The sequence below is a fragment of the Lontra canadensis genome, unplaced genomic scaffold (assembly GCF_010015895.1).
Source record: "Lontra canadensis isolate GAN:19392208 unplaced genomic scaffold, GSC_riverotter_1.0 scaffold7, whole genome shotgun sequence".
NCBI lineage: Eukaryota > Metazoa > Chordata > Mammalia > Carnivora > Mustelidae > Lontra > Lontra canadensis.
The window spans coordinates 29,764,069-29,777,151 of NW_022631001.1; the positions used below are offsets into that span (position 1 = coordinate 29,764,069).

The 13,083-nt window shown below is 48.6% G+C and overlaps 1 protein-coding gene across 1 annotated transcript; it reads left to right on the plus strand.

Annotated features, from left to right (window-relative positions):
- Window positions 1-2,468: 2,468 nt before the first annotated feature.
- On the plus strand, window positions 2,469-7,322 carry CNGA4 (cyclic nucleotide gated channel subunit alpha 4). Its single transcript, XM_032853682.1, has 6 exons — window positions 2,469-2,530; window positions 2,669-2,770; window positions 2,981-3,087; window positions 3,402-4,047; window positions 4,810-5,159; window positions 6,874-7,322. The coding sequence occupies exons 1-6, from the start codon at window positions 2,469-2,471 to the stop codon at window positions 7,320-7,322; spliced, it is 1,716 nt and encodes a 571-aa protein (XP_032709573.1).
- Window positions 7,323-13,083: the final 5,761 nt, after the last annotated feature.

The window sequence follows — 13,083 nt, forward strand, 5'->3', positions numbered from 1 at the left end:
GGCAGCTAGTTTCCAAGAGGGAGTATCCTGATGGGGAGCTTCCAGACAATGAGCATGCCCAAGAGAACCAGAAGGAAGCTGCATGGCCTTTTATGATCCAGCCTCAGAAGTTACTCCTGCTATATTCTGTTGGTTGAAACAGTCACAAGGAAGGAGTGTCAAAGAATTTGTGACCATTTTTAAAAACTGCCACAATGTCATACAATAGTAATAATGACAGTAATAATAATAATAATAAATACTGATGCTAGATATCTGGGCTGAAAGACCAGAAAGAGGGATTACAAGAGAAGAGAAGAAGGGAGATAATGAGCTCAATTATAGACCCAATGGGCTACAGGTGACTGGGATATCCAGATAAGGACATCCAGCGAGCAGTTAGTGGTATATATAAGTCTGCAGCTCAGAGTTCCTGGGAGTCAGTAGATGGGAAAGGAGATCCTGTGGGTGACCAAGATCAGCCAGAGAGAGCCAGGAGCACGGAAGGAGAGGAAGGCCTAGGTCAGAGTCTTTAAAAACACCAACACAGAAAGGATGGACAGACAAGTTTATGAAAAGACTAAGAAGAAATAAACAGAAAACCAAGAAATTATGGTGTCACGGAAGCCATGGGAAAAGAGGATTTCAAAAAAATAAAATGTTGAGGACTACAGACATTTCTTCCATGAAACTTTTCAAAAACACTTATCTGATCATAGCACTTAACTACGCAAAACACTTTGCGGGTTCTTCACTGCTTTAAAATAAAACCCAGCTGGGCACCTGGGTGGCTCAGTTGGTTAAGCAACTGTTTTCAGCTCAGGTCATGATCCCAGCATCCTGGGATCGAGTCCCGCATCGGGCTCCCTGCTCATTGGGGAGCCGCCTTCTCCCTCCGCCACTCCCCCTGCTTATATTCTCCCTCTCTGTCAAATAAATAAATAAAATCTTTAAAAAAAATAAAACCGAGCTGTATAAAATGGCTGAGAAAGCTGTCCCTGGGCTGTCCTCTGTCCTCCATTCAGCTTCATCTTGCACCCCTAGCCCCTCACATTCTCTACAGAAACCAGTCGATGTCTCCCAGTCACCATGTTTTTTAGTCTCTATGCCTTTGCACACTCTATCCACTTTGCCTCTACTGCTCTTCATTCTCCCATCTCTAGAGCTAACTCCTATCCATCCTACAGAGCCCAGGCTCAGTTGGGACCCTTCTTATAATGTAACAAACCTATGTATATCCACCTAACAGAGTACCATCAAACTGATATGTAACTGCCTATCTACCCGACTGTTTCCCCTACCAAAATGAGTTTCATGAGGGCAGGAAATGTGTTTTATTCATCTTTTATCCCCAATATTGAGCATAATATTGGCTTGGCTCATAGCAGGTCTTCTGATTATGATCTGTTGACTGAGAAAAGATCATAGGAGTGAAAGGGACTTCAGGTTGAGGGAGAATTTTCAGGGGTTTGTTTGTTTGTTTTGATATGGGAGAGACTTAAGCATGTTCATAGAAAGGGAAAACTGAAGGAGGTTGGGGATCTAGATAACATATGAAATAGCTGATGGGATCGGGTAGTAGAGGTAACAGGAAAGAATGGCGCAAAACTCCCAGAGAATGGGCCCCATCACACTCATCACTCAAGAATGGGTAAGGTTGGGGTGCCTGGGTGACCCAGTCAGGTAAGCAGTCCGACTCTTGATTTCAGTTAAGGTCATGACCTCGGTGTTATGAGATCAAGCCCCCATCCAGCTTCATGCTCAGAGAAGAGTATGCTTGGGATTCTCTCTCCTGCCCATGATGGCACGCACGCGCACACAATCACACACACACACACACACACAACTCCCTCTTTCTCTCTCCCTCTCTTTCAAATAAAAATTTTTTTAAAAAAAATTAGGTAAAGTGGGCGTAAATGTAGATAAGGGTGCAGATAATGAAAACAGAGCTCACTTTTGATGTGACAAGCATTGTTTGTCCCTAGAGACTAATTCAGCACCTGACACAAATGAGACATTCAGTAAATAGTTGTGAAATGAATAAATGATGAGGCCCAAGCAGAGAACTTGCACAAAGTAAAAAAGAATGACTATATGAGCCTACACTGGCACCCCCATCTCCTGACTTAAAGGATCCCTAAGTTGTTCAGCTTGGCAGGGTTGGGGAAGAAACAAGGCCCAGCCTTACCTCTGAGGTATGCACCCCCACCTTCTCCAGGGATCTCATTAGAGATGTTTAGTTGGGCAGGTGTAAGCCCAGGCCCTGGGAGACAGGGCGGGGTGCTGGAGCCACACTGCCTCTGCCCCTTCAGTAGGGGCTGGCCCTGGTTGTGTTGCTAAGAGCTTCAGAAGTCAGAGGCAGAGGAGTTGTAGCTAGAGGCCAAGGGCAGCCTCTTCCAGACAGGGAGGTAGGCAGACACTAGCCCCCACCTCCTGAAGCCGCTATAAGCAGAGACCCTGAATATCCCACATCCAGGCATCACGGAAACATGAGCCAGGACAGCAAAGTGAAGACAACGGAGTCCAGCCCCTCTGCCCCATCCAAGGCCAGGTGAGAGATCCTGGTCCCCTGTGTCCAATCTGTCCATCTAACTGGATGGAGCCTGATTCTTGATGCCCCCAGTGACAAATTCAACAACGAATGTCTGGTGAAAAAAATGGGACACTACTTCTCCTCTTCCTTCCACAGGACATCACTGCCTGTCCTAGACCCATCTGGGGATTACTACTACTGGTGGCTGAACACGATGGTCTTCCCAGTCATGTATAACCTCATCATCATCGTGTGCAGGTTTGGCAGGGCGATGAAAGAAGGGCTTTAAGCGGAGATAAGGGCTCAGGAGTCAGGCAACAGAAAGGGGCAGGGCCTTGGGGAGGGCTGGAAGGAGGGGCAGCACAGAAGAGAGGGTGCAGGGCAGAGTGCTGAGTGCTGAGTGTCTTGGGGAGATTCCCTTACACAGAGAGTGCTCTTGAGCCAATCTCTTCTGTCCCCGCCACACAGAGCCTGCTTTCCTGACTTGCAACACAGTTATCTGGTGGCCTGGTTGGTGCTAGACTACACAAGTGACCTGCTATACCTACTGGACATCGTGGTGCGCTTCCACACAGGTCAGTGAGCCCAAGGTGGAGGCTTTGTTCCAGGTTACCTTCCTAAAGAGGACCTCTGAGTCACAAGGAAGTGAGCCCCTCCCCGAGAGCACATTCACATGCTTCCAGGCTTCACAATATCCCTGTGCCCATCCCAGAAACCCTGGAGCAAGGTTATGCCCACCCCCACCCTGTCCCCATGTCTTTCTCCCTGTCCTACCCTGGCCTGCCCACCCTCACCCTGATTCCTGGAGCAGGAAGGTGCCCTGACTCCGCCCCATACCTAAGCCCATCTCCTGGCTGACCCCAGCCTGCCTCCACCTCCCAATCCCCAGGATTCCTGGACCAGGGCATCCTGGTGGTGGACAAGGACAGGATTTCAAGTCGCTACATTCGCACCTGGAGCTTCTTCTTGGACCTGGTTTCCCTGATGCCCACAGATGTGGCCTACGTGCGGCTGGGCCCACACACCCCCATGCTGAGGCTGAACCGCTTTCTGCGTGTGCCCCGCCTCTTTGAGGCCTTTGACCGCACAGAGACCCGCACAGCTTACCCGAATGCCTTTCGCATCACCAAGCTGATGCTCTACATTTTTGTTGTTATCCACTGGAACAGCTGTCTATACTTTGCCCTGTCCCGGTACCTGGGCTTCGGGCGTGACGCCTGGGTGTACCCGGACCCCGCACAGCCTGGCTTTGAGCGTCTGCGGCGCCAGTACCTCTATAGCTTCTACTTCTCCACGCTGATCCTGACCACTGTGGGCGACACACCGCTGCCCGCTCGGGAGGAAGAGTACCTCTTCATGGTGGGTGACTTCCTGCTGGCTGTCATGGGTTTTGCCACCATCATGGGGAGCATGAGCTCGGTCATCTACAACATGAACACTGCAGATGCTGCTTTCTACCCAGACCACGCACTGGTGAAAAAGTACATGAAGCAGCAGCATGTAAACCGCCGGCTGGAGCGGCGGGTTATTGACTGGTGAGTGAGGATGTCCCAGACCAGGACACGTAGAGGTGCTCTGGATAAAGCCCGAGGAAAGTGTTTGGGTTCTTATTGCCTGGCAGGCCAGGCAGGGCACCTGAGGCATGGGGAGAGGGGTCCACTGGATGGGGCTTAGAATAGAATGTCTTCCACTAGTTGCATCTGGCTTTAGGGGGCTGGGTCAGATAAGAGATTGATAGGGAGAGGAACTCATACACATGGAAGGATAACCTGGAATAAAAACGCCATTATCTGGTAGGGCTCAGAAGGCCCTGGAAGGGGTGAAAGGAGAAGAGCAGTATGTCCCAAGAGATGGCCAACAAGATGGCTGACTATGTTATAGTCGTCCCTACTATGGGATGAACAAAAGGAAATGTCAGCAAGTTGGGGTGCTAAAGCAGAGGGCCGCTAGATACAGGGCTCGGTGACTGAAGTAGGTATCAGTGGAATGGTACCAGGCATCGCTAAACGGTGGGTGGAGTAAAGCGTCACAGTAGGTAAAGGGTGTCTTATTCATTGTCGACTGGTGGAGCCTTTCAGGCCCTGGGTGAGGCAGAAGCGGTCAAAACATATCCTGAAGTGAAGTGATCCTGGAGTGAAGATATTCATCAGCCAACGATCCAGTATACCCATGACCCCTGTGAGATCTCAGTGTGACTGGGTCCTTGGCCAAAGCTTAGCTGAATCCTGATGGAAGGAATAGAGGCAGGTGTGTGTGTGGGGGGGGCAGGGGAGGAATGTTGCTGCCCTTGCCCCCAGGTACCAGCACCTGCAGATCAACAAGAAGATGACCAACGAGATAGCCATCTTACAGCACTTACCTGAGCGGTTGCGGGCGGAAGTGGCCGTGTCCGTACACCTATCTACTCTGAGCCGGGTGCAGATATTCCAGAACTGTGAGGCTAGCCTGCTGGAGGAGCTGGTGCTGAAGCTGCAGCCCCAGACCTATTCACCAGGCGAATACGTCTGCCGCAAGGGGGACATTGGCCGGGAGATGTACATCATCCGTGAGGGGCAGTTGGCCGTGGTGGCAGATGATGGTGTCACACAATATGCCGTGCTTGGTGCGGGGCTCTACTTTGGGGAGATCAGCATCATCAACATCAAAGGTGGGCCCCTCAGCTTCCGTTCCGGGACAGGGCTGGGGGAGACGGTGGGGTCAGCAGAACCCTCTACTGAGACTAAATGGTACTTCAGGGCCTACAGATTAAGGAAACCTGGCCTTAACCTGAGTCATTAAAGGGCTCACAAGAGAAGTAGGACACGGAGGGCCCATCCCTTGAGAAAAAGCCAAGCCAAGGTTAGTGTACAAAGTGGATCCTTGGGAAGAGGAAGTAGATCTGCTCTGTCGGTGTCAACCCCAGGCACCAACAGACCAGTGGAAAGTGACAGAGATGATAAGAATAGGAATAGCTAGTATCTATTGCACACTCACTACCTGCCACCTTCAAAGTGCTTCACATGTACCAGCGCACTCAATTCTCACCATAGCTCAGGTAGGTACTATTATCTGTACTTTCACAATAAGGAAATTGGGATACAGAGATGTTTGGGAAACTGTCCAAAGTCATCGAGGTAATAAGTACACACACTTGGAGTCAGTACAAGGAACTTTCTCACAGCCAAATGGAAAGGAGGTTAGAAGGAAGGCATTGCCATTCACTCCACCAACTCCAGGCCCGGCCAGGTGCTGTACGCTGGCTCACTGACTTTTTTTTACTGCCTGTGCATTAAGCGTTGCTGGTATGCCCAATCACAAGTAAAGGCACTGAGGCCCCAGGGGATGGGAGAACATGGCAAGGGGTGAGCACACGGTCACTGACTGAAGCCACACAGCAGTCAGCCTGGGGATCTCACTCTCTAGTTATTCCAAAGGCCTCACATCTGTCCTCCAAGGGTCCCTCAAGCTCCATGTCCTGGATGCAGTCAGCTACTGTCCACATGATTTTGGACAAGTCATTTCCATGTTTTAGGCTTCAGTTAAATATTAAATATTCAGTTAAATATTAAATATTAAAAACCCATAGAGTTATTTGTGAGGATCAGATGAGTTGTATGGGCAAGGCATCATGGCAGTGGCTGGTGCATAGCACGTGTTCACAGAGGGTAGTTCCTATGCCCCTTCTGAGTCCTTCTAGCTCTGAGCTTTGCAGCATTCAGCCTAATCAACCTTGCTCACAATCCCTCACCAATATCTCCCTAAAATGTGACTGACACCATTCAGCTCCCTTGCTTAAAATATTTTAGTACTTTCCCACTGTCCTCAGCATAAGGTCTGAACTCCCTGTCCTGGCTTACCACACCCAGCATGCTGTGCTCTCCCCTCCTCTTCCCACTCTCCCCCCACCCTGTACTTCCACCACTCTGGACTGCTTACAATTTGCTGCAGCACCTAACTGGCTCCTACTCACTTCCCTCTGCTAGTACTCCTCCCTCTGCCTAGATGCCCCCACTTCTGACCTCCTGCCCCCACCCTTCCCCTCTGACCTCCTGTCAGTTAGGCATCACTTCCTTTGGAGGCTCTTTTTTCTTAGGGCCTCTTTACCTATCTTCCCACAGCACTGGATGCACATGTCTACACTGCACTTGCTATACTGTTTTATAACTATCACATTAAATGCCTATCGCCTGTAGACTGTGAATTCTGGCAAGCAGATCACTGTGACCCACCCAGTCACATTACTACTGAATGAAAGAATTAATGAAGCTGAAAGAGAGGCTCAAAAGCACAGATGTGGAGGTGGGGGTCCTTTCAGGAGTGAAAAACCCCCTCACACCTCTCCTGACTAACTGTCCTCCCATGTGTCTGCCCGTGGGCCACAGGAAACATGTCTGGGAACCGCCGCACAGCCAACATCAAGAGTCTAGGGTACTCAGACCTGTTTTGCCTGAGCAAGGAGGACCTGCGGGAAGTCCTAAGCGAGTATCCCCAGGCCCAGGTCGTCATGGAGGAAAAGGGCCGTGAGATCCTGCTCAAAATGAACAAGTTGGACGTAAATGCTGAGGCAGCTGAGATTGCCCTCCAGGAAGCCACAGAGTCCCGGCTACGAGGCCTTGACCAGCAACTCGATGATCTACAGACCAAGTTTGCTCGCCTCCTGGCCGAGCTGGAGTCCAGCGCACTCAAGATCGCTTACCGCATCGAACGCCTGGAGTGGCAGACGCGAGAGTGGCCAATGCCCGAGGAACTGGCTGAAGCTGATGATGAGGGCGAGCCTGGGGAGGGAGCTTCTCAGGGCGGAGAGGGCAGGACTGCCCAGGAGGGACCCTGAGACCCAGAGTGACCCATTCCTAGGCCTAGGATTCCTCCAAGAGAATCCAGAGTTGTAGGAAAGCCTGCCCTCAGAAACTCTGCCATCCTGTCTGCTAGGTACGGAGAAGGTGCAGATGCTCACCTAAAGGTATAGGAGTATAGCACCCATTCATCCCCCATTCCCCAGCACACGTGCACACACATACACACATACACACACACACACACACACAGTTGCATATATACACACTGCACTCAAGGTTGCATTCCATCTAAAATACTCTGCAGTTTCCATTTTCAGGACACATGCTTTCTCACAAACATAGGTATGTCTTAAACCCACATAATATGTACACATTCATTCATTCACCTCATAAAGACTCATATACTGAGGCTCACACACCACAGACACACAGATGCCCTCCACAGGTGTGCACACACTTGTGAATGCACAGAAACACACCCAGAGCCTTTCCAAGATATCCTTTAAGTGCCTCCCATATGGCAAGTTCACAAATGTAGCCTGCAAGTTGCACCTCAATAAAATGTTTGCCTCCTCACTAAGCATTTATGGGAGTGACAGGAAAAGGAGAAGCCAGTGGTGGGCCAGGATGAATTCTGTCTGAATGCTGACTCACGGGGTGAGGGGCATGGACTGTGTAGTAGCTGGTAAGCTTGATTCAAAGGGACTGGGGAGCAGGAGGATCAGTGCTCATCATGATAACCCAGCCAAGGCAAGGCTGGGTTATCAGTTAACATCACACTGCTGTAAGTACGCACACGCTTTCATAGATATATTCACATATATACACTGACCATTATATTTCATTCCGGAGTGTGTATCCTTAACTATGTGAACTCTGAGTGACTTGACCTAGTTTAGTGGACCAGAGCAGATCCTTCTGCTCCTTCCTTCTTCCTCTGGCCCAGCCCTAGAGTCTGGGGCTAGCACTACCCCATGTTCCAGACTGATTACAAGGAGAGAAGAGTTCCTAGGGCCACTCACCTGGCCCTGCTCTACCCAGTTGGTTGTTACAGCTGACTTTGGTGCCGCCAGAAATTCAGCCCTCCCTCTTTATGGTATTTCAAAATACAGAGTGGCAGCGGATAGAGACAAGGTAGAAGGGAACATCCTGGTTGGGAACAATGGGAGATTTGTGTTTGGGGAGTTTTTCAGTAACTTTGGCATATTTGGAGGAAGTTCTGCAGGCTTGGGCAGAGAAAGTGTTTTGGGGGTCTCTGGGGAGGAATCTGTTATCATCTCCAAATCATATTCACCCTGATCACAACTTTGGCTCCTCCAGGGCCTGGCCAGTCTTTGGTCTAGGATGTTCCAGGTGGCATTTTTAAATATACCTTGGATTTAGTTGATCAATATGACTGACTGAGTGATGACACATAGAGGTCAATGTCATTGAAAGAAGAATTTATTACTTATTGTCCCCAAGAGGAAGGGATACACCCCCATGCAGGGCCACACAGGGAAGCACCAGGGCAGTGAGGAAAGAGTAGCAGCAAGAGGAAAACATGGGCAAAAAAGCTCTTTTTACGCTAGTGCTGAAAAGGTTTGAGGTGGGGACATCCCCTCCTGGGCAGGTAGCAAAGATACAGGAGCTTGTGGTTGGACAGCTCGTAATTTGATTTTCAAGAACCCATGAAAGCAAGACCACAGAGGACAACTCTGGTGATCAGGCTGGCCTATGATTTCAAGATGCCAAATCATCAATTACTGAATATCAAGAACGATGATTACAGGTAGTGCAAGAGAAGGAAGGGTCGGGCCCTCGGTGCTGTCAGGCAGGATGTGTGGGAGCATCTGCTGGTGTGTAGTTATGGAGAGAGTCCCCCAGAACTGTTGGTGTCCTCAAAACTGAGGACATATCCTTTTGGATATTGTGGATGCAGGGGACATAGATGCACCCAGACATGAAAGACTGGGAAAGGAACTGAGGCTGTGGCTGGGGTACAGACATCAGGAGGTACTACTAGGATCACTATACATTAATTCATTTAAAAAGATGTGGTTACTTGCAATCTCTTCCTCACAAAATATGAGGGCTGGCATTCAGTCTCTCTTGTTCATCTCTGTCTCCTCAGGGCCAAAACTGTGCCTGACACAGTGTATGTCCTACAATAGATATTTGGCAACCAAAGAGATGGGAGTTGAAACAGATAAAGGTCCAACGTTGGAGAAAGATGTGTGTTGATTTCGTAAGACTTCCCTACTATCTCTGCCCTCCAATTGTGTTGACTTAGAATGGGAGGGTGTGTTATACAGGCCATTTTTGTGGTACCTGATGGATTTAGGGAGGTGAGAATAAACTTTCCATTGACACATTACAATATGCACACCTGTCCCAAGAGAAGGCTCTCTCAGAACAGGTGGCTCCTGCTACCCCCAGAGAATCCTGGTCTACAACACAAGGCCATCTCCCCTGCCCTGGATGCAGAAACAAAACTCTTCTGGGACCAGAGGTGCATCTAACTCTGCCTCTGCAGTTCCAGGATGAGGAGGATTCCTCATGGAAATCCTCATGGATTCCTGCATGCCAGAAGACATCTTGAATATCAGCAACTCCATGCCGGGGGCCTCTAGTGCTGGAGTGCTTTCCACCACTGCATGACAGACATTGTTTTGATAATATGGGATCAAACTGGATAGAGTTAGGTCAGGGCAAGCAGAATTGGCAGAGTATAAATAGTAATAGTAGTTACTGTGTATTAAATACTAGGCTAAGTACTTACATATATGGCAAGAAACTTTATCGAATTTACTTTATTGAAATATTCATTTAGGGTTTTTTTTTAAGATTTCATTTATTTATTTGACAGAGATCACAAGTAGGCAGAGAGGCAGGCAGGGTGGGGGCTCCCTGCTGAGCAGAGAGCCTGATGTGGGGCTGGATCCCAGGACCCTGGGATCATGACCTGAGCCAAAGGCAGAGGCTTTAACCCACTGAGCAACCCAGGCGCCCCCTCATTTAGGTTTTGTCCATTTCATCCATCCCCCCATCATAAGAAAGTACCTAAATCTTTGTATCTCCTAGACTCAGAGTTTTTTTTTTTTTTTTTTTTAAGTAGGCCCCATGCCCAGCATGGAACCCAATGCAGAACTTGACTCACAACCCTGAGATCAAGACCTGAGCTCAGATCAGGAGTCTGACACTTAGCCAACTGAGCCACAGAGGTTTTTGAATTACAGAGTTGAAAATAGAAATTTTCAGAAACTCTCTACCCTAACTTTTGTTTATGACAACCAGGGGTTCTAGGTGAATTGTCTGTGAGGGCTTAGAGTTGAGGAAGGAGGAGTTTCTGAAACTGGGAAGAGGAGATTCTCTAAGACTAAGAAAAGGAATGGGATTCTTGAGTATTGTATTAGTTTTCTCTTGCTGCTGTAACATGTTTCATATAAACATGAGTTTAACAGCTTAAAACAGAACCCGTTTATAATTTCACAATTCTATGAGTCAGAAATTCTGGTCCAGTGCGCCCAACAGGGCCCTCTATTCAGGGCCTCCAAGGCCAAAATCAAGGTTTTGAGTGAGCTGTCCTCTTTTCTGGAGCCTCTGAGGAAAAACCTGCTTCCAGGATCATTGAGGTTATTAGAAGAATACAATACCTTTTGGTCATAAAACTGAGGTCCCTCTATCTTCAAGCCGACAAAGTTGCTGTGAAATCTCATTCTTCAAATCTCTCAGTTCCCCTTCTATAACAAGGCTGAGAAAGATCTCTGCCTTTTAGAGCTCCTGTGGTTAGATTAGGTCCACCTATATAATCCAGGATAATCTCTCTTCTTTAAGGTCAGCTATTTTTTTTTAAAGATTTTTATTTATTTATTTGACAGAGCAAGAGAGCACAAGCAGGCAGAGCTGCAGAGGGAGAGGGAGAAGCAGGCTCCCCACTGAGCAGGGAGCCCGATGTAGGGTTTGATTCCAGGACCCTGGGATCATGACCTGAGCCAAAAGCAGATGCTTAACCAACTGAGCCACCCAGGCACCCCAAGGTCAGCTGATTTTTAATCTTATTTACATCCACAAAGTGGGTGGATTTGTTTGTTTGCCACAATCACAGGAATAATACCAGAGGCAAGGTAATAGGAGCCAAAATTCTACCTATCACAGTGCTTGTGAGGAGGAAAACAGCCTGGACCCCACTTTCATAGGAGGCCCAGGATAGGGACCACTATGAACCGAGTCTTTGGAAAGGGGGAAATGAGTACCCTGGCTCAAACTGGCACTGGAGTCTCAGAGCAGCGCCACCTAGGGGTAGCACAGCCTTGAGCTGGGTGCACATCCCCATAACCAAGCCTGTTCAACATAAAACCCACCGAGACTTTTTGCAAGATGCTAAATTGTGGGAAAAAAAGAGTGAAAGAAAGCCAGCAAACACAAAATGAGATTAAATTTTCCATAATGTGAGCAGTTAAAAGCTTCTATGACAATTGTCTGATTTAGGGAACCAAGGGAATGTCCCTTTTTTTTTTTTTAACATACTGTTAGGGAATCATTGATAACTGTTATCTCATACATTACCTCATTATCCTTTATAACAACGTTAGAAAGCTTCAATTGTTATTATGCTGATTTTTCCAAATCAGAAACTGAAGTCCATAGAGCAACTAAAAATACTAGATATGACTCCTTGAGGAGCTATTTAATGCCAGGTCCTGGGTTACATGCATTGTCTCAATCAATCCTCACAAGTACATGAGAAAGATGCTACTACCGCCCCCATTTTAAAGTGAGGAAACCAAGGCTCTGGGAGACTAGATAATTTGCCCAGTACCACAGGGGTCCCAAGTTACATGGAATAAAACCTAGGTCTGCCTTACTGTTTCTTTCAGGGAGATAAGTAAAGGGACCCCTTAGCTGTGGCTGAGGCCAGGCAAGCTCCGACCTCTCTTAAGAATGAGTGTTGCGAGCACTATCGGGGGTGGCCAGGGAGGAAGAAACCCATAGTGCAGAGCAAAGCTCAGGAATCACCAGCAAGCCTGCCCAAAGTGCTGAAATCCTAATCTCAGGGCTGCGGCCAAAGACAAAGGACCACCCAGTGCCCTGGAGCAGAGCAGCCAGAAGCAGCTCTTCCATCTGCACCCATGCAGCTATGGGAGGAGGGCAGAAGCTTTGGAGGGGCTGCTAGATTCCTACAGGGATGAGCTGTAATTCTCCTACAAGAGCTGTCCTAGGGCCCTGCTGCTGAGAGCCCAGCTACTTCTAGCTTAGCTCTTCTCCCTCTCACAGGACCTAGGGCCTCACCCATGTCTCTCCTGAGATCACTTACCTCAGGACACCTCAGCCTGGCTAAGATTTGAGATATACACTCCTCCTCAATGTTCCCAGTTAGCTACACCCATCCACCGCCACCACCCTCCACACACACACACACAGAGGCTTCTTCGGCCTCCCTACTTCATCTTTTTCTTTCTGGGAGTTTGGCTGCTTGCCCAAGAGACAGATGGAAATTAAGTATCAAGCTTGGGAGGAAATCAGATTCATAGGGAGAAGGGCCATCCAACCCAAGGAAAGATCCAGGGAAAACACTAGGTGCCAGGAGCAGGAGGCAAGGTGGGTGGATTCTAGCTTGAGGCTGAAGCTAGTGTTTGCCTTAAGGCTCAGATCAGAGAAGAATGGTTAAGCCACGTTAGAGCTGGGGTCAGAGTCGAGACCCAAGCCAGGGGAAGTATGAGGCTGGCCTAAAAACACAACAGATGGAAAAGAGCTTGGAGTCAATCCAAGTCAGATTTTAGCTCTGAAATATCACTTACTAGCTGGGGGACTCTC

Coding starts and splice junctions, on each gene's coding strand:
- CNGA4 (XM_032853682.1), top strand. CDS start 2,469: ATGAGCCAGGACAGCAAAGTGAAGACAACGGAGTCCAGCCCCTCTGCC. Junction 2,771..2,980: donor CTCATCATCATCGTGTGCAG/GTTTGGCAGGGC, acceptor CCCGCCACACAG/AGCCTGCTTTCCTGACTTGC. Junction 5,160..6,873: donor CAGCATCATCAACATCAAAG/GTGGGCCCCTCA, acceptor CGTGGGCCACAG/GAAACATGTCTGGGAACCGC.